This window comes from Physeter macrocephalus, chromosome 8 (genome assembly GCF_002837175.3).
Source record: "Physeter macrocephalus isolate SW-GA chromosome 8, ASM283717v5, whole genome shotgun sequence".
In the NCBI taxonomy this organism is placed as follows: domain Eukaryota; kingdom Metazoa; phylum Chordata; class Mammalia; order Artiodactyla; family Physeteridae; genus Physeter; species Physeter macrocephalus.
The window spans coordinates 107923344-107948960 of NC_041221.1; the positions used below are offsets into that span (position 1 = coordinate 107923344).

The 25617-nt window shown below is 38.4% G+C and overlaps 1 protein-coding gene and 1 pseudogene across 1 annotated transcript in view; one reads left to right on the top strand and one right to left on the bottom strand.

The window, feature by feature from the left end:
- Nucleotides 1–25617, top strand: part of MAN2A1 (mannosidase alpha class 2A member 1) — a 161164-nt gene that overhangs the window by 21265 nt on the left and 114282 nt on the right. The window contains exons 2-3 of the mRNA XM_007110943.4: nt 8783–9040; nt 11353–11497. Coding sequence (XP_007111005.1) covers nt 8783–9040; nt 11353–11497 — 403 coding nt within the window. The remainder of the gene's footprint in view (nt 1–8782; nt 9041–11352; nt 11498–25617) is intronic.
- LOC129392302 (tigger transposable element-derived protein 1-like) lies at nt 21123–24120 on the bottom strand (annotated as a pseudogene).

Below are 25617 nucleotides of genomic sequence, written 5' to 3' on the forward strand. Positions count from 1 at the left end.
ACCTGTGGGTGGGGGCATGCTGGAGCGTGCTGTGACCCCAGGTCTAGTGGTGCAGAGCTTCAAGAGCAGGGGTGTGTGGCTGCATCAGTTTTGGGGGTCAGTGTGATGTCTCTTTGGCTGAGGCCGCTGGATTTCACAACATTGATATGTGTGGTCTCTGGTGAGTGATGCAGGGTGTTTTCAGTGGCTGCAAGGGCTGTCTGAGTCCTCAGTGGCATCACTAGGTTTGATGGCTAGGTATCAGAGCAGACGGCAGTGATGGCCAGAGCTGGTGGTGTGCACACATTTGCCCATGGGAGCCGGCTACAGGGGCCAGTATAGTGGCAGGGCCGGTTGCAGACGTACATGTATTTGTGGCATTACAAGTCAGGCAGCAAAGCTGGAGCCAACTATGGGTACACTGGTAGTTGCAGGGCTCCTGGTGGTTGATGTGTACTACTGTGACTGCTCCGTCTCACCATGAGCACGCTGCAATGGAGGCTGGTGACAGGGGCAGTCTGGGGGTGTGCAGGTGCACAGCTGGCAGGTCTAGCTGCCGGTGGGCACAGTGTTGCCTGCCGGTGACAGAAGACAGGACCACATCCTGACCCACAAGCAGCTGTGGGGGCCTTTGCGGTAGGCATGCTTTCCCATGGCTGCACTGTCTCTTCCTGGGTGTGTGCAGGTGATGGAGGCTGGTGATAGGCATCAGGTTGGTGGCAGCTTGCAAGTGCACAGCTGGAGGGGCTCCCATGGTAGTGGGGGTCTAGGCTGGAATCTTGCACTTGAGCAGCCACAGAGGCCTGGTTTGGCTGCTGATGTGGTTCCTGGGCTCCAGAGGGGATGGGTCTGGAGGAAGCAGGAAGGGACACAGGTGGCTGAAGTCAATGAATGTGAACACGGGTGAAAACTGGTGAAATCTGCAGGGGTTCTGTGACTACTGTGCTGGCCATTGGTTCCTTCTTCAGTGATGGAAGCTGCTGGGTTTCTCTGCAGAGCAGGTCACTGTGACCTCCTACTGTGTGAATGCTATTGGTAGCCCCTGCTTTTCTTCCTTGTTCCTAGGTGTCTCTATGTGTCTCTTTGTACAGTTCTCCAAAGGGCTGAGGAGGCTGATCACTTACCCACTTTTCTTTCCCAGCAAGGGGAACTCTTTCTAGCTGTGGAGTTCCCTCTTGGCATTGAACAATGTTGGCTTGGGGGATGGCATGATGCAGGCAAAATGAAGCTGCTTTCCTTCTTTTTTTGTGTGGTATTCTCAGTTTTTTGTTGTTGTTGTTCCACTGTGTTGCTGAAATTCTGTAAGTAGACTCCAGAGCTCTCCCAGAACTATTTTGTTTGTGGATAGCTGTCTAATTGTTGATCTTTGTGGGAAGATGGAGGCTGGGGTCTCCTATGCTGCTGTTTTGGTTATGCTACTCTCTTGACTTGGCTTTAGAGTCTGTTCTTAATCACAGTTGTTGTTCCCCTTCAAAGTAATTTTAGAAAGCCAAACTTTTATTATAGCAGTAGCAGCAGTAATATCTTCTTGAGTGCTTACTTGGTGGCAGGTTCTGTGCTAAGTTCATTTACAACCATTCCAAGCAATGGGTATTAGCACTGCATTTAGCCCATAATGAAACTGAGGCTCCCCAAAGTTAAGCTGTTGTACTTCCTCAAGGTCACAGTAGTTGTAAATGCCAGATCTAGGATTGGAACCCAAACAGTCTGACCCAGAGCCCATGTGCTTAACTATTTAGCTAAACTGCCTTTACCTTTATATGGTAAAAGGAGTCATTAAAAGTAATCATTATTTGCTGTCATTTAAAAATAAAAATGTGGGGCTTCCCTGGTGGCGCAGTGGTTGAGAATCCGCCTGCCGATGCAGGGGACACGGGTTTGTGCCCTGGTTCTGGAAGATCCCACATGCCGCGGAGCGGCTGGGCCCGTGAGCCATGGCCAGTGAGCCTGCGCGTCTGGAGCCTATGCTCCGCAACGGGAGAGGCCACAACAGTGAGGGGCCCGCGTACCACAAAAAAAAAAATAAAATAAATAAAAATGTGGTAAGGTATAATATCCTAGAGCATGAGATGGAGGAGAGTTAATATATATTTAAACAGATTATCAAAGGGTGCAGGTCTGTGAATTCATGTCACCCTGTGGGGAGTTGAGGGATGACTTGCCAAATGGTTTATTGTCTGCTGCATTCTCTTAGGTATTTCACTAAAATGCATGATGTCAGAGCCATAGGTCCCAAACTTGGCTAATCACCAGAGTCACCTGTGGAACATTAACACTGCAGTTTCTGGGGCCCTACCTGAGATTTCAGGATGAATCCCAGGGATCTGTAATTTTGCGCAGCCTTTCCAATGAGTCTAATGGTCACTGTTAGAGCCTTGTTCACCCAACCACATTCACTTCATGAAGGACACTTCAGTGACAGAATCCAAGTGCAGAAAAATCTTGATGTGATGGAGTGACATGCTGAATCTAACAAAATTAAATTTAAAGGGGGGAAAAAGCATAAATGAAAAGGGGTATAGATCTAGAGTTTCAGGTATATACACAAACACATATTGGGGTGAAGTTTTGTTTCTTTGGGTGAAGTTTTGTTTCTTTTGCATTCTGCCATTGGTGGTTATATAATGTACATGTAATAATATTTCCTCTAGAGTTCTCTTAATTATAAATTTGATTTGGTTGAATGAAGATTTCATATCACTACCATGGTAAGAAGGATTCTAGAATCGTCTCAGTGTTCTTTATGCAAACTCCCTCCACCCTGCCCCCCACACGTCCGTTGAAAATCATAGCCCATTGAGCCATGGTTACTGAAAGTTGTGAAATCTGAAAACATTTGATTGGACTGTACAGAATCCATAATCTTTGCCCTAGGAAAGGAGCCACGTATTTTACTCTACTCACAAGGTCATGATTGTCACTATGTGGCTGAATATGGGTCATTTTTTATTTCATTTCCAAACAGTCCATGAAGATCACCCTATTATTTAGGACTCCTGATTCTTTTCTCTACCTACTTTTTGGGTTACAGTGAAGAGTTTTTCTGGATTTTCTTTAAAAATTATTAGTTTCACTTTTATTTGTATTATTTTTGATGTAGGTATATGTGCCAAAAAATGACATTTACTACTTCCTTGTCTTAGGAAAAATGTTACACACTGTTTTTCTGTCTTTTTTTTTTTTTTTAGTAAATATTTGCATTTCTATTGTGTGCCAGGTGTTGTGCTAGGCATCAGGGTACAATGATGAGTATGACAGCTGTGGTGCTTGTTCTAAATATAGTGATTCATTTAGTGATGAAGATGGGGAAATAGTACATGAATAAAATAGGTAAAAATGCTGTGGAAGAAACAAAAAATAAGCTGACATAGAGTATAACATGAGGAGGCCTATTTTCGAGAGGATGGCTGGAGAAGACTATGCAGAGGGGACACTTGGAGCAGAAGGGAGTTGGAGCATTCTGTAAAGAGAACATGTACCAAGGTCTTGATTAGGTGGGGAGGAGCAGGTTTAGAACTGAGATAAGATCAGGGTGAAGCTAAGTTGGAGGAGAGAGAGAAAGAGAGCAGCGTGGGGAGATAGATGTGCAGGTCCTTATTGAGTCTAGTGTGAGGTGTTTTAATTTTTTTTTAAGTGTGATAAGAAACTAGCACTGGATTGTAATAAATGTATTACAACTGAGTAGGGCATGGTTGAAGGATGTGGATATGGGAAATCAGTTAAGAGGCTGCTATACTAGGCTAGGAGAGATTGTTTGTGACTTGGACCAGTGTGGTAGCAGTTGAGAGGGAGAGAGGTAGATGGATTCAGTAAATATTTTGGAGATAGGATGAATGAACTTGCAGGTGGGTTGGATGTGTGAGCAGGGTGAGGAGGATTTCAGGAGTGGCCAATGAGGTAGACATTAAAGCTACTTAGTAAAGACAGGAGGCCTATAATATGGCTTTTTGGGGAAAGTAATCTTTCAGACTTAAGTTTGAAACCAAAGTGGAGAAGTCAGGTAATCATTTGGATATATGGGTCTATTTTTCAGAGAAGAGGTTTCATTTGGCAATATAAATATGGGAGACATCAGTACAGAAAATGGAATTTAAACCAAGAAGTGGATGAGATCATTTAAGACAGTATAGAGAAGGCAGATTTCTCAGGAGCTAACCTTGAGGCCCTCCATTGTTTAGATACTGGGAAGAGAAAGAGACTGATAAACAGTTGGCAGGAGGAAAACCAAGAGCATGCTGTGCTGCGAGCAAGTGAAGAAAATATTTCAGGGAAGAGGGAGTGGTCCACTGGGCCAAATGCTCCTCGAGATGATGAGTAAGGACAGTGTTGGCTAATGAGGCTTGATAACATGGTAGGCTTTGGGGGCTTTTCAGGGGCAGTTTTGGCGGAGTGGTAGGCAGATGCTGATTGGAATGGCCAGATGTGGGAATGGGAGTTTGTAAGGAAGGGGGATGTATAGACTGTTGATAACCTCTGTTTGTCAGTGAAGGGGGTGGAGCCCTCGAAGGGAATGGTGGGGCTAAGGGAATCACCAGAGTTTATTTTTTTAGATAGGAAATAGTGTTAAGTTGAACCATAAGAAATTGGTGACATTGGACTATTTTTGGCTTATGAGAATGGCAATTTCATATAATTTGACCTAATATAATATGTTATACTATTGAGGATGAGTTGCTTTTAGAAGGCGAGTTTGATGAAACAGTGTTGGAGGGAGTTTAACCAAAAGAATACAGCCTTTGAGCAATTGAGAGAGATGGGTTTGGAGCTCACCAGTGGAGTGTTGGTCTTTGAAGCGGGGCAGGGAGGCACATATTTTTTCAGTTGTAACAGGAAGGAAGAATGATATGCACATTCAGCCATGCTTGAGTGATTACAGTGATGCCAATCCCAGCAGCTAGTGTCTTATATGGGGCAAATAATTATATAAGTTTTTGGATTTAGCAGTTAGGTGTATATAGATTTTGTTCATAGGGCGTTGTGGGTACTGATCTTGGTTTGCTTGTAGTAGGCCCTAAATTTTCTCTCTCAAAAGTCTTTGCTATCAGTGATTTTTTTTTTTCCTCAGTTTTTCTTTTTCACCAGAAGCAGAGTAAATCAAATATCATGACCTCCTTCCCCACTCCTTGGCAGTGAAACACTGTGGCCTCCCTGTAGAACTGATTAGCAAATCAAAGAATAGAGTAGTTTTCTCACAAGTGATTTTCTTGCCCTACAGAAAATTGTCTTTTTCAGTATTACCATCAGCATTCTTTGACTTGTCAGCATAACTGAAACATTATCTATGATTTCTGTTACTTTAATGCAGACTACAAGTGTATCTTTTTAAGGTCATATCATGCTTCTCTGTCGTGTGTACAGAATTTGCTTATGGAAGTAGGTATATTTAAAGAATTTTAGCTGTTTGTAGCGAGACTTTATTCCACTGCATAATATAGTTTAAAAAATTATTTTCATTAGACCATTATGCTAACATATCTCTAGGCCACGATTTTCTCCATGGACTTATTAATTCAGTACAGAATTCCAGGTACTGATCATTAATTGTATCTTTAAAGCTACAATGAGATTGAAAGTCATCTTTAGTGCCTGCAGGATCTTTTTTCATGGAACATCCATCGCCTGTAATGTTTATTTTGTATAATACTCTCATCCCTGGGTTTTGGGACTGGGGCCATAGTGAGAATATTCGCAAAAGGAGGCTCTTTTTTCTCAGTGTGTTCTTGTAAGCTGTAGGTGGCTTTGCTATGTGCATGGCTCCAAAATTATCTTTTCCCGAAAGTACAGAAAGATCTGGAGAAACATGGGCACCCATGAATTAATTTATACCTTATAAGTGTTTGATAAAACACGTAGCATCTTTAAAAGCTCTGGGATGGTGGTATTTTAGACTAAGCTAAGGTTTTATTTTATGGAGGTGTGTAGCTTTACTGCAGGCAAGACAAGGCAACATGTTCTAATTCTGCTTGGATTCAGAGGAACTTGATTTACTGTTGTTACCTGCTGCGGTAGAAATTGCAAGCATCACTGAAATAGGCTTGTATCTTCAGTATTGGAAATATTCAACGAAACTCATCAGTAGTGATTTCAAAAAGCCTCAGTCTGGGGTGTTGTGATAATGAGTGAAGAAAAGTTTTTCCCTTATTTCAGACAGCCTTTGATAGCATGTCCGTTTAGGAAATTAAATACAGATTAGTCAGCTGTGTACCTAACTCTCAAATATTTTTAGCTTCTTTGGGTGAACTTTGGGTTAGGCCAAGGGGTCCCCTTTGGTCTTTCCACAAGAGCCAATCGACCAATATGGATGTGTGCCTATAAAGATTTGTAGTGTAATATTGCTCAATTGCTGACTGGCAACCTCCGTGGTTCAGCTAGCTTCTTTGGACCCTGAACTAGTGTGTCAGTGATCCATCAAGTTTCCTTTGCTTTGCCATTTCTAGTCAAGGACTGATCCATATTCTCTCTCTTGCTTTTCATGGGGGGAAGTGAGGCTTGTCTTGCAGGCTGAGTTCTTTGCTAAGACCTTGCACTTTCTTCTTCTCTATATATTGATGAACAGGCTTGAGTTCTCCCTTGTAGGACATGGCACCCCACCCTAGAGGTGACAGTTGCCTTAAAGGACTACAGTTCTGACCTGTAGGGGGCTCTTTCTATCATATGTGTCTAAGTAGAGAGGCCTGTGAGAGCATCTTTCAGGTTTGAGGAGGTCCATGGCCATCTGTGCTCTTTGTTTCTTCAACGTCTAGGTTTTGGGTATTCATCTCCAGTGTTGTCTCTCCCGCTCACCCTCAAGGTACCTTCCTGCTGGTCTGCTTCTCATCTTGGCTATAGTAAGTCCCCTACATACGAACCTTCAAGCTGCGAACTTTCAAAGATGCGAACGTATTATAAACTTACTACAGTACAGTGCTATCAATATATAGCCAATTGTGTTAGTTGGGTACCTAGGCTAACTTTGTTGGACTTAGGAACAAATTGGACTTACAGACGCGCTCTTGGAGTGGAACTCATTCGTATGTAGGGGACTTACTGTACTTTTTTTCTTATTCCAAAATATCTCCCTTAGTCCCTTCAGACTTCTGTCACCTCTCTCACAGTTTGCTGAAGTGGTCTTCTCTTGGTAGATAGCACTCTGTTGATTTCTCCCCACCCCTTGCTGAACTGGCCAATACCTGGAACTTGAATCGTTCTTATTCTTGGCCTCCACATTACAAAATCCACAACCACTCATAACGGACTAAAGAAGAGTATAAATACCCTTAACCAGTTTTTTCCATCTTGATTATGGCCTTCCTTATGTATTTTTTATCAAAAGAGGAACAGTCATGTCATACATACTACGTTTTTTATACATACTATTTTAAAACTGGGTTTTCTTCACTGTATCTCCTGAAAGTAACTTCCCAATATTTCTTTTTTTTAAAATTTGTATTTCTAACTTTTTAGCAACTGAAAACTGTTTCATGATATTAAATGTATCACTTGACCAGTCCTTCACTTTGGGACATGTAGGTGTTTTTTCTTCTTCTTTTCCTTCCCCATTTCTGTCTTCCTATTATTTACTGGTGAGAGAATTTTTGTTTCTGGGTGTACAGATTTGTTTATTTTCTATGCATATATTTTATTAAACCTCAATGTGGACATTTTTGGGGTCATAGCACAGGCTATTGCTATTGCTGTCGCACAAAAGCAATGTCACCTTGTGTATTCAGACAGGGACCCATATCTAATGCACATCTGTCTTTCCAGCATGTAGCCTTATGCCTGTACAGTGGGTGTTCACTAAAGAATTATGGTTGAGTTGAAGAAATGTGAGGGCCATGTGATAAACATATAAGTACTATGTATTTGGGACCCAAGATATAGGAGTGAACAAGACAAAGATTGTCATTGCTCTCATAAGTTGAAGGGTTATTCTATATAGCATGGTTTATGTTTAGAGGTGGCAAGCCCCTCTATATGTGAGGATCAATTAAAAAAACCGAAAGATCCACAGTAGTGTAGCAGAAGCAATCTAAATGACTTACAGTGCAGTTGCTTGGGGAAGGTTCATGCCAGTCTTTTTCATAATATAGCTAATTAAGAGTTGACTAGTTGATTTTTCTATTGATGATAGTTCTTCTTTAGATTATTCACTAGTGTTACTGATTGAAATGGAATGATATTTTTTAGGTTCATACATTTTTGCTCTTATAAGTAACTGGAATCAATTATAGTTAAATTTAAAATTTCATATCTGAGTATAATATGGTGTTGTACTTAGTGATTTTAGAGACCTGAAGATCTTTTAGGGCTGGGTTTGGGGTAATAGGAAATATAGCCCGCAATATTTTTGGTCTTTCTGTTGCACATTTTAAAATATGACTAAACAAAGATTGCAGTCATGGAGAAGATTTTCTGCTGTAAATTGGTGTTTTAACAGCCAGCTGTTATGCATTCACGCATTCTGTGATCCCACTTATAAAAGTGGATAGTGAAGGGTGAGTAGCTGCCCTCTTGGTCAGGCACATAGTTTAAAAAAAATGTGTGGGCTTTCCTGGTGGAGCAGTGGTTGAGAGTCCGCCTGCCGATGCAAGGGACATGGGTTCGTGACCCGGTCTGGGAAGATTCCACATGCCGCGGAGCGGCTAGGCCCGTGAGCCATGGCCACTGAGTCTGTGCGTCCGGAGCCTGTGCTCCGCAATGGGAGAGACCACAACAGTGAGAAGCCCGCGTACCGCAAAAAAAAAAAAAAAAAAAAAAGTTGTGTGTCTCAGCAGAGCTATATTAGAGTTTCATATAGCCCCCTTTTTCTTTTTTATTGTAGGGCCAGCTCTCAATGTTGCAAGAAAAAATAGACCATTTGGAACGTTTGCTAGCTGAGAATAATGAGATCATCTCAAATATTAGAGACTCGGTCATCAATTTGAGTGAGTCTGTGGAGGATGGTTCGAAAAGCTCAAAGGGCAATTTCAGCCAAGGTGCCGGCTCACCTCTTCTGCCATCGAAACAGTTGTCTCTCACAGTTGACCCTGGAGACTGTCTGTTTGCTTCACAAAGTGGAAGTCAGAGTTCAGATGTGCAGGTAATGTATGCATTTGTTAATAATCACTGGGCTTTGATTTGTTTTTGTTTGTTTAGATTTGATCTGGTATCTGTTCTTAGTTGCTGAATTCTCTGGATTATCGTTTCTATTTTTGTAAAATCATTTGATTAGTCAAATGATCATTAATGTTCTTTTTAGTGATAAATTTCTGTAATTCTGTATTTCTCCTAATTTTTCTTATTTTATACTTCCTGACTATGGCCTTTTCTGTATGCTTCTTAGGTCTTATTTTCTGTAATAGTTGAAGACCTTCAGAGGTTTAAATGTGGCCAAAGAGATTTTTTTTACCTTCCTTTGAAGAGTACCAGAAAAGCCCTACTTTTAGTATATATCTGTTCTACATTATAGGTTTCACACAGTGTAAGGTTAGATTCTTTTTACTGAATATGCCTTTGTGATAGGGAAGGGAAATGTTCTGAGCTGTGCTGTCCAGGATGGAGGCTGCTGTCCACCTGCGGTTAATGAGCACTTCAAGTGTGGCTAATTTGAGTTAAGATGTGCACTAATATCCACACAAAGTGTTGAAGAGTTAGTGTGAAAAAAAGAATGTAAAATATCTTGCTCATTCATTACATGTTGGGATGGTAAAATTTCGAATAAATCGGGTTAAAAAATATATCATCAAAATTAATTTTACCTATTTCATTTTACTAGAAAATTTTAAATTATGTATTTGGCTTGCATAATATTTCCCTCGGGTAGCACTGTTCTAGAGGGTAGGGGAGTTGAAAACTAAGGTAAGAAAGGACTTCTGCCTTTCTTAAACTTTGGGTGTGTCACTCATGTTTGCTCTGTTCTACAGATTGGCAAAGAGCTATTTTACTGTTGTACCTTAGACTGGAAACTGGAACTTGGTGACAGGACCCTGGGGTGTGAATATTTTAAAGTTGGACAAAAGGAGTTGGCTCTGGCCTTGCTTCAGGGTAGAAGTTTTCATTAACTCTTGGGGACAGAGAACATGATATGATCTCGAGGCCATGGCTCATAGGCCATGCCGGAAGCTGGGGACAGTGGAGCTGCCCGGGCTACGTGCCTACAGCCTCATCAGCCTACTGTGTGGCCAGGTTCAGATAGGATCACGATCCTGTGCTTTGAAGGGGTATCTATTTCTGTGAGGCTTGGCTTTGTTTAGGTTTTAATTAAGTACCTTTTAAAGGGAAATGATAAAATCTTTTTTGGGGGGGAGGAGAAGGGTCTAAATCTGAGCTGGACAGAAAGGAGCCACAGAGCAGCCATGGAAATCAGGCAGAGCAAGGCAGCAGGGTACTGGGAAAGCTGCAGGGCCCAAGAAAGACCTGGAAGGAATAGCAGAGAGTGCTCTCACATCCTCTTATCCAGCTGGTTCCCAAAGATTTGTTCTCATCCTTGGGAGTATTTTATTTTAGTTATAAACTTCCAAGTGAAAGATAGATATATTATTGTCTTAAAATACTTTGTATTCACTTTTTTATATAACTTGCTTATCTTAAAAAAAATTGTAACCCATTTATGTATTTATTAGGATGTAATTTTTTAGTTTGAATTTTACCAAAGGAGGTTTGTGTTCTTTGTTACACTTACTATTAGAGAGTATGAAAAATAAGTTTTTAGGTTTGTTTGGCTTTGTTTTTTTGTAATATTTTTTTTCCTTTGTGTCTAAATAGATTATTATCTAGAAGGAACACTGCATTGGAAACTTAGAAAATATTTGAACACTAAAAGCTAAATCTCAATGTAAAAAATGCTTCCATTTTTAAACCTAGTTGACCCTGTTATAGTTTTATTTTTAGAATTAAAAAGGTAAACATACATAGGCAAAATTGAAGAATAGCTATAGATCCATTTCCATTCAGATACAGATTTTAAAACATAGGAGATTGATTATAATTTAAAGACAAAGTATAAAATAATTTTCAGTAATGTGTTTGAAAATGCTAAAATATTTGATCATGATGAAATTTTTTTTTGTTTGCTCTTCAGTTCCCATCATTTTCTATTAAATTGTATTGGAAGTAAAGCAAGGGAAGAAGAATTGAATGAAGATATTTTATATTAGAAGCAGAAGAGGAAGGGAATTATTTATCAGGTTAATTATATAATACAAATAGCATTTTAACCCTTTGAATGGTGATTAAATATTTTCTGCCTTAAACTCTTTAGTTAATATCTACAGAAATAGTTTTATCTTTTAAAATATATATACAGAGTATAGCAAGGAGTAGTTTTGAGCAAATATTTCCAACATTAAGTTTAAATTAATAATGGTTATACATGATTAAATTTAACTTTTTTTTTTTGTCTCATGTTTTTAGATGTTAGATGTTTACAGTCTAATTCCTTTTGACAATCCAGATGGTGGAGTTTGGAAGCAAGGATTTGACATTACTTATAAAGCTGATGAATGGGATACTAAGCCCCTTCAAGTCTTTGTGGTGCCTCATTCCCATAATGACCCAGGTAAAATTGTACTTCAAAAATCTAGAGGTTAATAAGCCCTTGTAGGCCCAGAGTATTTTAATGAGAATCTGGTATAACCCACTTCTCAAATTTTTGAGACATCATTCTCTGATTTTTAACAATAACATATTTATTTTATATGTAGTTGTGTTCTCATTTCATCAATTTATGAGCCATTCAAGGATAATACTTGTATAGTATGAAATAGGAATAAACACACGATGGTCTGAGCTTTGGGAGATGAAAAGTTACATGTATTTTAAGGCACTGATAGTTCATTTTAGTTACTTCTTATGTATTGTGTGGGAGAATTATTTCATGTCCATAAACTCTATGTTAGAAAACGCAGAGTGCTCATGGGAAACTTTGTATCTTTAAAATGTAGAAACAGTATAAAGTGGTTAAGAGCCTTGATGTTAAGCAGACATGAGAGTGAGTCCCAATCCCAACAAGTGTTAAACAACTTTAAGCCAGCTTCTTAACATGAGAGTAAGTTTTTTCCCAGGTGGAATCAGGCTAAAGTACTTATTTCATAGGGTAAAATGTTAAAGGTATGTTACACAGCCCTAGAGTAACTGCTATTATTATCATTAATGTTATTATTCTTTCACATGACAACTTTTGTTATTTACTGGGGCCAGAGATTTTCCTCCCAAGGTAAAGGGAAGTTGCTAAAATGATGATGGGAAATATGATTCGATGTTTATCTCTGTTAGTGTGAGGACACAGGCACTGAGTAAATGCCCAGTGAATTAAGTTGCAGGATTTTTTTTTGGAATATACTTCCAAAGACCTCTTTTGAATGACTTACTTTAGCTTCTATTTGTTATTTTTCTCAATTTCATTATTACTGTCAGAGGCACCATATTCATTTACTACTTTGAAGGTTTTTTTCTTTATTCCCAATTTTCAATTTTGTCATACTTATATTCTTTTCAACTACTTTATTGTTATGTATTTCTTTCTGTTTCTAAGACAATAGAACTTGTTACTTTATGTCCGGACAAATGATTTGGTGAAGCTGTGTGTGTGTGTGTGTGTGTGTGTGTATGTGTGTGTGTGTGTGTGTATACGCATGTGTCCTGCTTTTGGGTGTGAGAGATAGTCTGGGAGATAGAGCTTGGATGCTGAAATGTTTGAATTTCCAGTATACTTCAATATTTAGTATGCACAGAGGTATAATATATGTGAAATCAATATTCTGGAAATTTGTGATGAGCAGTTACTACACATCAGCTTCTGACTTGGTTTCCTTGTCTTTGGTCTTAATGACTTTATCTTTTCCTAAAAATCCCTATTAGTCTTATTAACTTTTCCTCTTATATGTTTTATATCATTTTCCTCCTTAATCTTAGCCTTTCCCTTCAAATCAAAACTCAGGGTTGCCTGGGCATTTAATAAAGGCTACAGAGATCTGGAGCCAGGCAGAATGAAGCAGACCTTCTGGTGTCCTTGGGTTTGTTTATCTATAAAATGTAGAAAATTGTGTATCTATAAAACGGAGGTCATATAGTGGACAAGAATTAGTTATAAAGTAAGTACAAAAGGTGATGAAAATCACATCTAATAAAAATTCCTATTGCTATTTATCCACTTGAGCACCAGATTAAATAGTACATTTGCATTTAGGGGACACATATGAAAAAACACAGTCTTTGTTTATATCTGGACTCACTCAGTGAGGTGAGGTGCTCACACTTTACATGTGGGATCTGAGACTTGCCTGTAGGACTGCAGATTTTTTTTTCTGTAAATTTCATTTACTCTGAAATAGTCCCTCATTGAGTGAGATAGTGGCAGAGCCACTTTTATTATTTAAATTGCTCTCTCCTCCTCTTTTCTCTGCCAATCATGTATCGTTTAATTCGTGTCACTTAATTGGGTATGTGATGTGATTCCATTGTATACTATTCCTTGTAGGCTTATAAATACACTTAGCAGTGTGTTTTACAAAGAGCTTCTAATGTGAACCCAACTCTCCTCCCTTTTTGATTTTTTACAGACTTTTATTATCCTTTCCTTTTTTCTGCCATCCTCAATTTCCATCAATCTCATTTCTTGTTATTCTATAACGTGGGCTCTTAACTGAAATAATAAAATTTGTAGTTTACCAGGCAATGTGCCAAACGTTTTATAAACATCTAATGTTCACAATAACTTTTGAAGGTTAGTGCCACTCTTCATGATGAAGGTGTTACCAACTTGCCAAGGTTACACAGGCAGTAAGTGGCACCAGAATACTTCCCTGTTAGTTTACCTGGATCTCCCACCCAGATAAACTTGAGTGGCAGAAAACATGTGTCTCTTGTTACACTCTGTCCTCATTGCCTAGCCCAGCACTTGCCATGTAGTAATCGCTAAATATATGTAAGGCCTTCACTGACCTGCCTCCGTGCCCTTTTCACACTGTGTACACACACACACACACACACACGCATTCATACTTGCCTATAGGCACAAATATTAACTTCTGCTTGGTCTCCTTCCTGGAGTGTAAGCTCAATGAGGGCTCAAACTTTGTCTTATTAACCACTGGGGTGCTAATGCCTAGAACAGTAATCAGCACATAGTACAGACTCATTCAGTTAAATAAGTTAATGAACAAAGGAATGTGACTCTGCAGACTCAGATGAAACAGTTGACTTATTCTTTGGCCATACGTTTAACTTCCCTCCTTTGCTTCTTCCTGCTGTCTACTTATTTCCATTCCTTTAAAAAATAACTTATTTAAAATGCACTTTTAAATACCAGTAACAGATGATATTAAGCTCTTAAAGGGCAGGGACTGCCTCTGCCCTTGAGACTTTGTTTGCATTAAGCTTCCTTCCTGTTGCAGTTAGTATGTTGTTTTGTGAGAAGACATTATTAATAACTGTTCCTGGCTGTAATAAGTGAATCTGTCTGTTGGTATCCTAGCAACCACAGTTGAATCTTTTTGTCTTAGTGAAAGATGTTAATGACCCTTACCCTCAGGCCCTTCTCCACTTGAGACAAAAATAATGGTCAGAAACAGACCTTTTAAAAGTAAAGTAATTTTTGCTATCAAGCAAAATGCTAGAGAAGAACCTGGCTTTTCTTAATAATTTTCACTGCTCCTTAACAAGAGTAGAATTTAGATAAACTAAATTATTCTGTGAAAAACTGAGTCACTCATATCATGAAAAACCACTCTTTCGGTAGAGAAGAAGAGATAAGTATGTACACATACATTCCAAGTCAAAGTGTGACTGATGGGAAATCTTTGTATAATACTCCTAAATGAATGTGCAATTAAGGCAGTTTACTTTCTAAATGAAATTTGTAGAGATTTGTTTCCATTTTCTGCCGCAACAATTTAAAACAAACTTTAGCTCAGTAGTTTATCAGTGAAGTGTTGTCTGTTGGGGATAGAGTTTAGAAGATTCCTATATTTAGTCACTGTACTTAAAAAATTATGTTGCTGTATTTTTATATGTGGATATATTTTTCTTTAGGGATCAAATTGGAATGATAAATTTCAAATTATATTTGTATATTAATAAAATTCCTAATTATATCTTCTTCTAGTCCATAAGGACATGTAACAATTATAATATTTTAATGGTTTATATGAGATAAAACAAAGTTGGAAAGGAATTGTTAAGTAAATACTGATAATTTTGTACCGTTATGCTTTTGAAAAGTTTTGAATCATAGACCATGAAATTAAATGTTAGTTGATTGATACATGTTCATGTTGTATTTAATAAGCTGATTAAAACACAGTTACAGCACCTTTGTATCTACAATCTTAATTCTTTGCTTCCCACTAGTTAAACTGCTGAAATATTTAGTTAATTTTCCTTCAAAGAAATCACAATGTGTAGAGAAAAGATAAGGTATACTAAATGAAAAATTGGACAGCATATTGTTAGTTAAGCAATTTGTAAAATGAGTGTTAGAAAATAATCCCCCGTGTGGTATGACTCCAAAACAGAAGGAAGACCTAGGCCCAAGAGTCACAATGGAAAATAATTTTCTTTCATGCATTTGCAGTTCTTCTGCAGAATTTTTATTGACTCGATTGAGTGATTAGGATTTTCAGCCTTTTTTTTTTTTGAAAATTAAGAGAACAGATTTTTGCATTTAGTATTATATGATAATTTGAAATGAATTTGTTTATGTATCCTTATTCTTAAAAAATTTGTGAAAAAGATCAAAAACATGTGAGGACATCACAGTGTAATGTTATTTCACAGCTTTTCTGTTCAAATACTGTTAAGCACAGTCAGAAGAAACCAGCTCTGGCCAACCATGGTTGAGTACTGCCCATGTAGGTGAAAGGCAGTGGGGACAGAACTCAGGCTGCCAAAGGAACCTGCCTAGTGGAATGAGATGGTCAGGAGAAGGAGAGCTTTGTACGCGGGCACAGTTTGGGGAGTATATTTTTCTGTTCAGTTATTGTGGGATAAAGCGTGTTCTTTGGTTTTGGCTGCTGTGATGGGAAATTTGCATTTCTGGAGCTAAGATACTATGACATTCATTGCCCGTCCTGCCTCAGGGTGTGTTTGGTGTGTGTTACTTCATGGAATCTGTCCTGCAACCCTGAGAAGTGGTAAATTTAAACCCCATTTACCAGGTGAGGACAGTAAGGTTAGAGGAAGTGTTGTTATTTGTTCCAGGTCAGTCAGTCATAAATAAATGGGCAGAGGAGTGAATTGGATATCAGATTTACCTGATTCTAAGATCATGTTCTTTCCATTTTCTATACTGCTGCTTAAGATACTTTATTTAGTTCAAATGATGCTAGTATTTCTTTTCTTCTTGCTTTATGGGCATTAGCTAATTTAGCACATTTATCTGAACTTCGGGTTGTTAATAGAGTTGCCAGATTTAGCTGGGAAAAAACAAAACAAAACAGACTGCTCAGTTAAATTTAAATTTCCTATAAACAATGAATAATTTTTTTACATGTGTTGCAAATATTGTATGGGACACACTTATACTAAACATTTATTATTTATCTGGAGTTCAAATTTAACCTGGCATCCTGTATTTTATCGGGCAATCTTAATTGTTAAGAAATTGTGGCATTTAAAAGTTAAATATTTACATGGCTCTTTAGGGTTGTCTTTTTAAGAGATCTCTAGACTTGGTGTATTGAGGTTCCTTTTTAGAGGGAAAAAGTCTGATTGTTTGGGCTCTGACTGGACTGTATTCCTTAGGCGCACAAATGTCAGGTAGTGCCTAAGAGATGTAGGTGATCATTAAACATCTCCCGATTCCCCTATTTTGATTACTTTTGTCTGTCATCAATCCTGGGTGCATCAGAGCTCACCAGTATGCTGGTTACACTAATAATTGCTGGCACTATGGGAATTTACTATGTTCCAGGTGCTGTTCTAGGTATTTTACATGTATTGAATCCATTACTCCCCTCAGCAACTTTATGACAAAAAATCCTGTTTTTACCCTCATTACGCAGATAAGAAAACTGAGGCAGAAGAGAGGATAAGTAATGTGTCAGTGGCAGGGCTGGGTTTGAACCCAAGCCATCTGGTTCTGGAATCAGAACTTGTAACTATTAAATATTGCCTCTTGCAGGTAATACTTCTGAACCCATAGGAGAGCCTTTTAGGAAGAAAGTCTTTTAAGTTTTTCCAAGCCAAATGTCATCTACTTTAGTATTATTAATCACGTAAAACATTTTAGTAACTCTCTTGCAAAAGTAGATTCCTCATTGCACTGTTCCTATCCTTTTTTTCTTCTCTTCTATCCTTATTGAAACAGACGTCTTTGTCCTTAAATACTAAATTAGTACATGAAATGATGAGTGGTTTTCCTCATTGCTACATATTTTACAATTAGAAAGTGATTGAGAAGCCATATTTTCCAGCTTTTAAATGGTTTCTTCTAGAAGCTTTGATTATTTGCCCAGTATTGGCTTACTCATAAGGCTAAGTACATAGACTCCTCACATATCCTAAGAGTAATGCCTCAAAGGAATATACATGTCTCTCATATTATAGACAACCAAACTCTGTTTGGAGAGGACTTATTAGGCCTGAAGTGTCCTCATTTGGTGTGAGTAGATACTCATGGATGAAATTCTTAACAAGAGAGGGAAGTAACTTTAGCACAGCCTTAGAAAATATTTTGGAGGTTGATCTCACAATTGCAGGTGTCAGGTATCAAGGTATGCAGGTCTTTTAAAGGGCATTTAGAAAAGCAGTACAGTAAGAGGTCACATTTGGCCATTATACATATACAGCTGCGGGGTGAACAAAACCCCAGCTGTCCTAATAGTAATGCAAATAGGTTCTTGTGATGTGGGATAGAACTTCTAGTGACAGCATCTTACATGGCTTCAAAAAAAATGCTGTATCTCAAACAAGTTAATGGAAGTGAAGCTGATATGCTTTAAAAACTATTAGATGACACTGAATCACCTGGCAAAAAGGTTGGGTTATTTTGAAAATCTGAGTTTAAAAGCATTTAGAGGAATCAGCAGGTTTGCAGGTTTCCAAAGACTCAGCTTCATCTTTGATTCTCCCTCTACTCTCTTCTGGAAACTTAAGTCAATTAGTAAACAGCTTCATTTTGCCTCCTTGGCCTCTTATTTCCCTCTGTTTGTTTCCACTGCGATCCATTACCATATTTTAACAGAATTATTGCAGTGACCTCATTTCCTGTTTTTCTTCTACTTTACCTTGTTAGTCTATCCTTTATACTCACAGTCCAGTTATTTTTGAAAACACAGCTCAGAATACCTTAACTTCCTTCCTCCTAAGTTCTTGGTGAGAAACAAGGATCATTTAGAAGGTTTCTGTGATCAGACCCCCTACTTCTATTTATCTCACCATGCTCCCGCCATGTAAGCTGCGGGGCAGCCATACCCAACTGCCTTCTGCTACCTGAAACTGACACACAATTTCATGGCTTAGTGTCTTTTCCATATTCTCTTCCGTATTTGGAACTTCCACCTTTTCTCTCTAACCAGATGACATCTAATTTAAGAATCTCTCTTCTGTCCTTCTGATAGGAATTTATCATTTCTTTATTCCCACGGCATTTGGTTCATATGTTCACTGTAGAATCTGTTTTCATTTAGCTTAGCTTTATCGTTTTGCCCTTATTAGATGCTTGGTTTGTGTTTGAACGAATAAACCATAACAGAACGTTAATTAAAACTCTTCCACAGTTTATTGGGGGGGAAATAAGCTTATTTTATAATAGAAATGTTGGAATTAAAATTAATCAGCATGTGAGTAATGATAATACCAATTAAAGTGGTATGTGACCCCTTAAGTGTAAGATTGGATGTTGCAGTCGAATATTGAAGCGTTTGACAAATGATAGAAGAAACTGTTGATCATTTGCCATATAGAATAACTTAATTACTAAAATAAAGGAGATTTTTTAATGAACTCTACTTGTATTTTTAAATTTGAGAATATTATGTTAAAATGGAAATAACTTGAAGCATGTTGTATTTTTTCAATGTTTATTATCTGGATATAATTATTTTTGACTCAGAATCTTTTTATGTTTTCTTAACAGTTGGTACCTATTTAACTTTTGAGTGGAATTAATGTACTCATTAAAAAATCATTATTGTAGCAGTTAAAACCATAACAGTGTAACAGTGATTTGAGGGGGCATGCCTTCTTCCGGATGTGTGTTTTTAAATCATCTTAGGGCTGACAGAGCCTTTTAAATATAAAATAGGAACTTAGAGATATTGTTCAAAGATTATTAGGTTAGTATCAGAACAGAGAATGAACATAGCAGAGCTAATAGTATGTGGTATCTTTGACCTTTGGTCTCATTTCTAGCTGAAGAAGTAAGTTTGCATTTATACTCCACTTGCATTTTTTTCCAGTCCTTTCGGCACAACACTTCATTCATCTATCAAGCACTTACTGAACTCTTGCTGTTGTAGACTGTACCAGGTGCTAGATTCATGAGAACTGACTCGTTTGAAGTTCAGGTTGTAGCATGTGTCTAGGCTTGCTTCTAAAATTTGCAGGACCTGGGGCAAAAGTACACGGAGGCCGTCAGACACTCTGTCTAAACATTTAAAAGTTATAAATCAAACTAATACATTGCTAAATAAAATAGGTCTCTTCCTACTGCCTTGAGAAATAGCTCAGAGATCTGGAAGGCCAGGTGTGGGTTTAGATTGCTTGGACTTGCTTCCCCACTGGAATGTGCTGGTGTTGTGGGGAGAGCCAGCCTCCAGGCGGCCCAGCCCCCTCTCCTCCCAGACCCGGCCTTGTCCTAACCCAGGAGGGGCTCTTCTTGCAGACACCCCAGCGCTCTTCCTACGCCCTTACAAACTGCAGCCCCTTGGCTACTGTCCAGGCTAGTTTGACTGTTCGACCTGCAAGTTCAACTGTCCTGGCAGGTAAAGGCATTATAGAAGGCCCTCGGAGGCTCAGAAGGCTGGCTTGGGGATGTTTGGACACAGATTTCTGGGTCTCGGGGACTCAGAAGGGCAGGGCTGGGTAAGACAGACTGTGGGAGGGCAAGTTCTTTGCCCTATGGATTTGTCATGTGGAAAGGGATGTGGTCAGAGGAAGAATAGGGAGATCCCTTTCGAGTCCAGTGCTCAGGGTGGGGCAGTCTTTGCCCGGGTCCTAAGGGTGGTACTGTGTATGCCCTTGAACCAAATAAAACGAAGTGTTCCTTAAGAGGATCAGGTCTCCACGAAGTCTGTAGACTTCGAAGCTAGATCGGGTCCAAAATTTAAAAAAATAAATTGTATTTTGTTAGTGAACAATTACTAGGTATGTATTTGTTTACGCACATTAAAAATAAGCAGTAGAGTTTTCAACTTTATTAGTTTTCTGTTTTAGAACTTAAAAAAATTTTATGATAAAATAGTGATAGTGAATTTGGAATTATGCTGGCTGTATAGAACTTCTAATTATGTACTTTGTTTTTAATATTTCCCCACTTATTTAAAATAGTGATTAGGTGTTTTATGGGTGATAGTGTTATTAGAATGAAAAAGAATAAATTGAAAAATATTAATGCTGTTCTAGCCCTGGTTCAATTTCCAAGTGTATTCAAGGGAAAGAAAAAGGCTGTGAATTGACCACTTAATAAGTAAATCAGTTTGCAACTGAATGTCCCAAGATTATTCAATCTAGAGGTAGGAATATAATTTTATGTCACAAAAATTAATCCCATACAACTTTTTGTAAAATACTATCTTTGTGATTGGTCTCATGTTGATATACAATTGGAGTTTTACAGTAATTTAGAAAAAGAAAGAGCCAATTCAATGTAAAAGGGAATACTTGATTATGCTATTGTATAAGAGCAGTAAAAGCTAATTTACTGTTATATTACTCAATATTGAAAACTGCAAGAGGCTATCTTTCAGTTCATTCTTAATTAATTGTGCTGTATTGTAGTGATAGTAGTATCTATTATAGATGAGTTTTATGCAAGGCTTTTAAGTTGACATCTCTGAGCTTGTATTTTGGCTCACGTAAATACCTTTGACATATTTTCTGCATTATTGTTGAAGGCAGAATGGATTAATCAGTCACTGTGTTTCCTCTATGAAAACTCCCGTGATAAACTATTCTTTGAAATGGCCTGAGTTCATAACAACGTATAACTGATGAAAATAAGTAATTGTATTAAAAAAAAAACTCTTTCACTTATTAATCTTCATAAAGACTATTTTTTCTAAATTTGCCTCTTATGCTAGGTTTCTAGTGTTTTCTTATTGAATTAATTTTGGAGGCATTCCTCTGTTCATAGTTCCTTTCTTTAATTGAGTTATCAGTCAAATAATTAGGGATTAATTTTGACCTTTGTTAAAATTTAGGTAGAAGATAGATGTGATGTCTTAGGGACCATAATTCTAGTAGAGCCATTTAGTAATTTAGATGGTCCTTATTGAGTACATGTAATAACATGGTACACAAATTAATGTTACTTACATTTGATTTCAGCTCAGTCTTGCAATACGGAGGTAGATGTATATTGAGTATTATGATGGTATTTGGTAAAGTAGATTCTCTCTGCATTGCGATCTTCATTTTTTGAATAGTAATAACACTTATTTTTTCTAGTGTGATATTGGTTCGCTAGGGCTGCCTTAAAAAAGTACCACAGGGCTTCCCTGGTGGTGCAGTGGTTGAGAGTCCGCCTGCCAATGCAGGGGACACGGGTTCATGCCCCGGTCCAGGAAGATCCCACATGCCGCAGAGCGGCTGGGCCCGTGAGCCATGGCCGCTGAGCCTGCGCGTCCGGAGCCTGTGCTCCGCAACGGGAGAGGCCACAACAGTGAGAGGCCCGCATACCGCAAAAAAAAAAAAAAGAAAAAAAAAAAAAAGTACCACAGATCAGGTGGCTTAAACCACAGAAAATTATTTCCTCACAGTTCTGGAGGCTAAAAGTCCAAAATCAAGGTGCCTGCTGGGTTTGTTTCTTCTATGGGACTCTTGTCCTGGCTTGTAGATGATCATTCTTCTCCCTTTGTCTTTACATGGTCTTCCCTCTGTGTGTGTCTGTGCCCTAAATGCCTCTTCTTAGAAGGACATGCATGGTACCTTGCAGGTATTGCAGGTTTGGTTCGAGACCACTGCAATAAAGTGAGTCACACGAATTTTTTCCCAGTGCGTATAAAAGTTTTGTTTACACTATACTGTATTCAAAGTGCAATAACATTGTCTAAAAAAAACACAACATACAGACCTTAATTAATAAATACTTTATTGCTTAAAAGTGCTAGGCATCATCGGAGTCTTCAGCCGGTAGAGGGTCTTGCCTCGATGTTGCTGGCTGCTGACTGATCAGGGTGGTGGCGGCTGAAGGTTGGTGTGACTGTGGCAGTTCCTTAAAATAAGACGATAGTGGAGGGAGGGAGAGACAAGAGGGAAGAGATATGGGAACGTATGTATATGTATAACTGATTCACTTTGTTGTAAAGCAGAAACTAACACACCATTGTAAAGCAATTATACTCCAATAAAGATGTTTAAAAAAAAAAAGACAGTGAAGTTTGCTGCGTTGACTCCTTCTTCCATGAATGATTTCTCTGTAGCATGCAATGTTGCTTGATGGCATTTTGCCTACAGTAAGACTTCTTTAAAAATTGGAGTCAGTCCTTTCAAACCTTTCCGCTGCTGCTTTATCAGCTACATTTATATAATATTCTAAATCCTTAGTTGTTATTTCAACAGTCTTCACAGCATGTTCATCAGGAGTAGATTCCATCTTAAGAAACCACTTCTCCACTTCTTTGCTCATCTATAAGAAGCAACTCCTCATCCCTTAAAGTTTTCTCAGGAAATTGCAGCAATTCAGTCATTTTCAGCCTCCACATTTAATTCTGGTTCTCATGTTTTTTCCACCACATTTGCAGTGACTTCCTCTGCTGAAGTCTTGAATCCCTCAAAGTTATCCATGAAGGTTGGAATCAACATATTCCAAAATCCTGTTAATGTTGATATTTTGACCTCTTCCCACGAATCGCAGAGGTCCTTAATGGCATCTAGAATGGCAAATCCTTTCCAAAAGATTTTCAGTTGACTTTGCCCAGACCCAGCAGAGGAATCACTGTCTATGGCAGCTATAGTCTTATGAAAAGTATTTCTTAAAGAATAAGACTTGAAAATCAAAATTACTACTTGATCCATGAGCTGCAGAGTGGATGTTGTGTGAGCAGGCATGAAACCAATGTGAATCTCCTTGTACATCTCCATCAGAGCTCTTGAGTGACCAGGTGACCATTGCTAATGAGCAGTACTATTTTGAAAGGAATCTTTTTTTCTGAGTACACGGTTTCAGTAATGGGCTTAAAGTATTCAGTAAACCGTATTGTAAACAGATGTGCTGTTATCCAGGCTTTGCTCGTCCATTTATAGAGCACAGGCAGAGTAGATTTAGCCTAATTCTTAAGGGTCCTAGAATTTTCAGAATGGTGAATGAGCATTGGCTTTAACTTCACTAGTCACCAGCTGCATTAGCCCATAACAAGACAGTCAACCTGTCCTTTGAGGCTTTGAAGCCAGGCATTGACTTCTCCTCTCTAGCTAAGAAAGTCCGAGATGGCATCTTCTTCCAATAGAAGTCTGTTTCATCTACATTGAAAATCTCTTGTTTAGTGTAGCCACCTCATTCATTATCTGATCTAGATTTTTCTGGATAACTTGCTTCAGCACTTGCTGCTTCACCTTGCACTTTTATGTTATGAATTTGGCTTCTTTCTTTAAACCTCATGAACCAGGCTCTGCTAGCTTCAAACTTTTCTTCTTTATCTTCCTCAACTCTCTCAGCCTTCATAGAATTGAAGAGAGTTAGGGCCTTGCTCTGGATTTTTAGGCTTTGACTTAAGGGAAGGTCGTGATTGGTTTGTTCTTCTATCCAGACCGCAAAAACTTTCTCTATATCAGCAATAAGGCTGTTTAGCATTCTTATTATTCATGTGTTGATTGAGTAGCAGTTTTCATTTCCTTCAAGAACTTTTCCTTTGCATTCATAACTTGACTAAGTGTTTGGTGCAAGAGGTCTAGCTTTTGGTCTCTCTCAGCTTTCGATACGTCTTCCTCACTAAGCTTAATCATTTCTAGCTTTTGATTGAAGGTGAGAGACATGTGACTCTTCCTTTCACTCGAACACTTGGTCATTGCAGGGTTATTCATTAGCCTAATTTCAATGTTGTTTGTATCAGGGAATAGGCAGGCTGGAGGGGAGAGGGAGAGATGGGGAATGGCCTGTAGAGCAGTCAGAACGTTGTTTTAGTTCACTGTCTTATGTGGGTGTGGTTCGTGGCACCCCCAAAACATCTGCAGCAGCAACATCAAAGATCACTGCTTACAGTTCATGGTAACAAATATAATAATAATTAAAAATTTTGAAATATTATGAGAATTACCAAAATGTGACAGAGACACAAAGTGAGCAAATGCTGTTGGAAAAATGGCACTGATCGATTTGTTTGATGGATGGTTGCCAGAAACCTTCAATTTGTAAAACATGCAACACCTGTGAAGCAAAATAAAGCAAAGTGCAATAAAACGAGTTATGCCTGTATTGGATTAAGGCCCACTCTCATGACTTCATTTTACCTTCATTATCTCTTTAAAGACCTTACATCCAAATACAGTCACATTCTGAACTGGGTGTTACTGGGTGTTAGGACTTCAACATATGAGTTTCAAGGGGACACAATTCAGCCCATAATGGGGGCATAAAATGAATTCTATGCAAATTGAAGTGTTGGGTAACCAATATGTTTAAGATGTGGAGCAATTTATTTAATGTTTTAAATAAATTGTATACTTTTCAAAATTAGATGTTAGGAATATCTTTTATTTCTCCTTTGACCCAGTTTGTAGAGATGTGGAAGGGGCAATTAAAGACTGATGATGATTATGATAATAATAATAGTAGCAGCAGCTACTATATTATTATTCAGTGCTATATTATATACTGGGCTCAAGTCTGAGCACTTGATGTTTTTTGTATCTCAGCGGTGCTGCATGGTCAGCAGGGAGTTAGGGCATCTCCATTTAAGGATAGGTTGAATTTTCTTTGCTTGTCCCTGGAATCCAGATGTGGGTCCTGGCCTCAGTGCTCTGGGGCAGGGTCTAGGTTGTACCTTTGTGAAGCAAGATGGAATTCTTTGTAAACCACTATTTCATGAGACAGCTTTGCGTTTTCTGTAGGTACAGGCTTTTTATTTAAACATGAAAAAGTTGAATTATTCAGGTAGCATTCTTTGGTGACAAACCAGCTTAAAAGTGCCCCAGATCAAGAAAGGCCTATAAAGAATATTTTACACTATATTCCTATTTGGCTCATAACTTCATACCCATCACTTTTTAGGTGCTCAGTAAATAACCGTAGAATGAATAGATTTCACTTAAAGCAAAAGGGAGAAATATACTCACACTGGCAGTGCCCTATAGAGGCTCATATTTGCAGTGTCAAAATAGTATATTGCCGGCTCAGCCCTCGTAGGTTTTTGTTATTTTTTTGCCAGCAAATACAGTATGCATTGAATATTCACTTAATTGTAGACAGACAAAAGAAATAGCCAGTTGTATCCCTTGTATTTTAGACCTCCCACATGCTTGAGGCTTGGTAACAATAGCACAGTAGTTAAGCCTGTCTCTATAGAAACTCCCCTTCCTTTT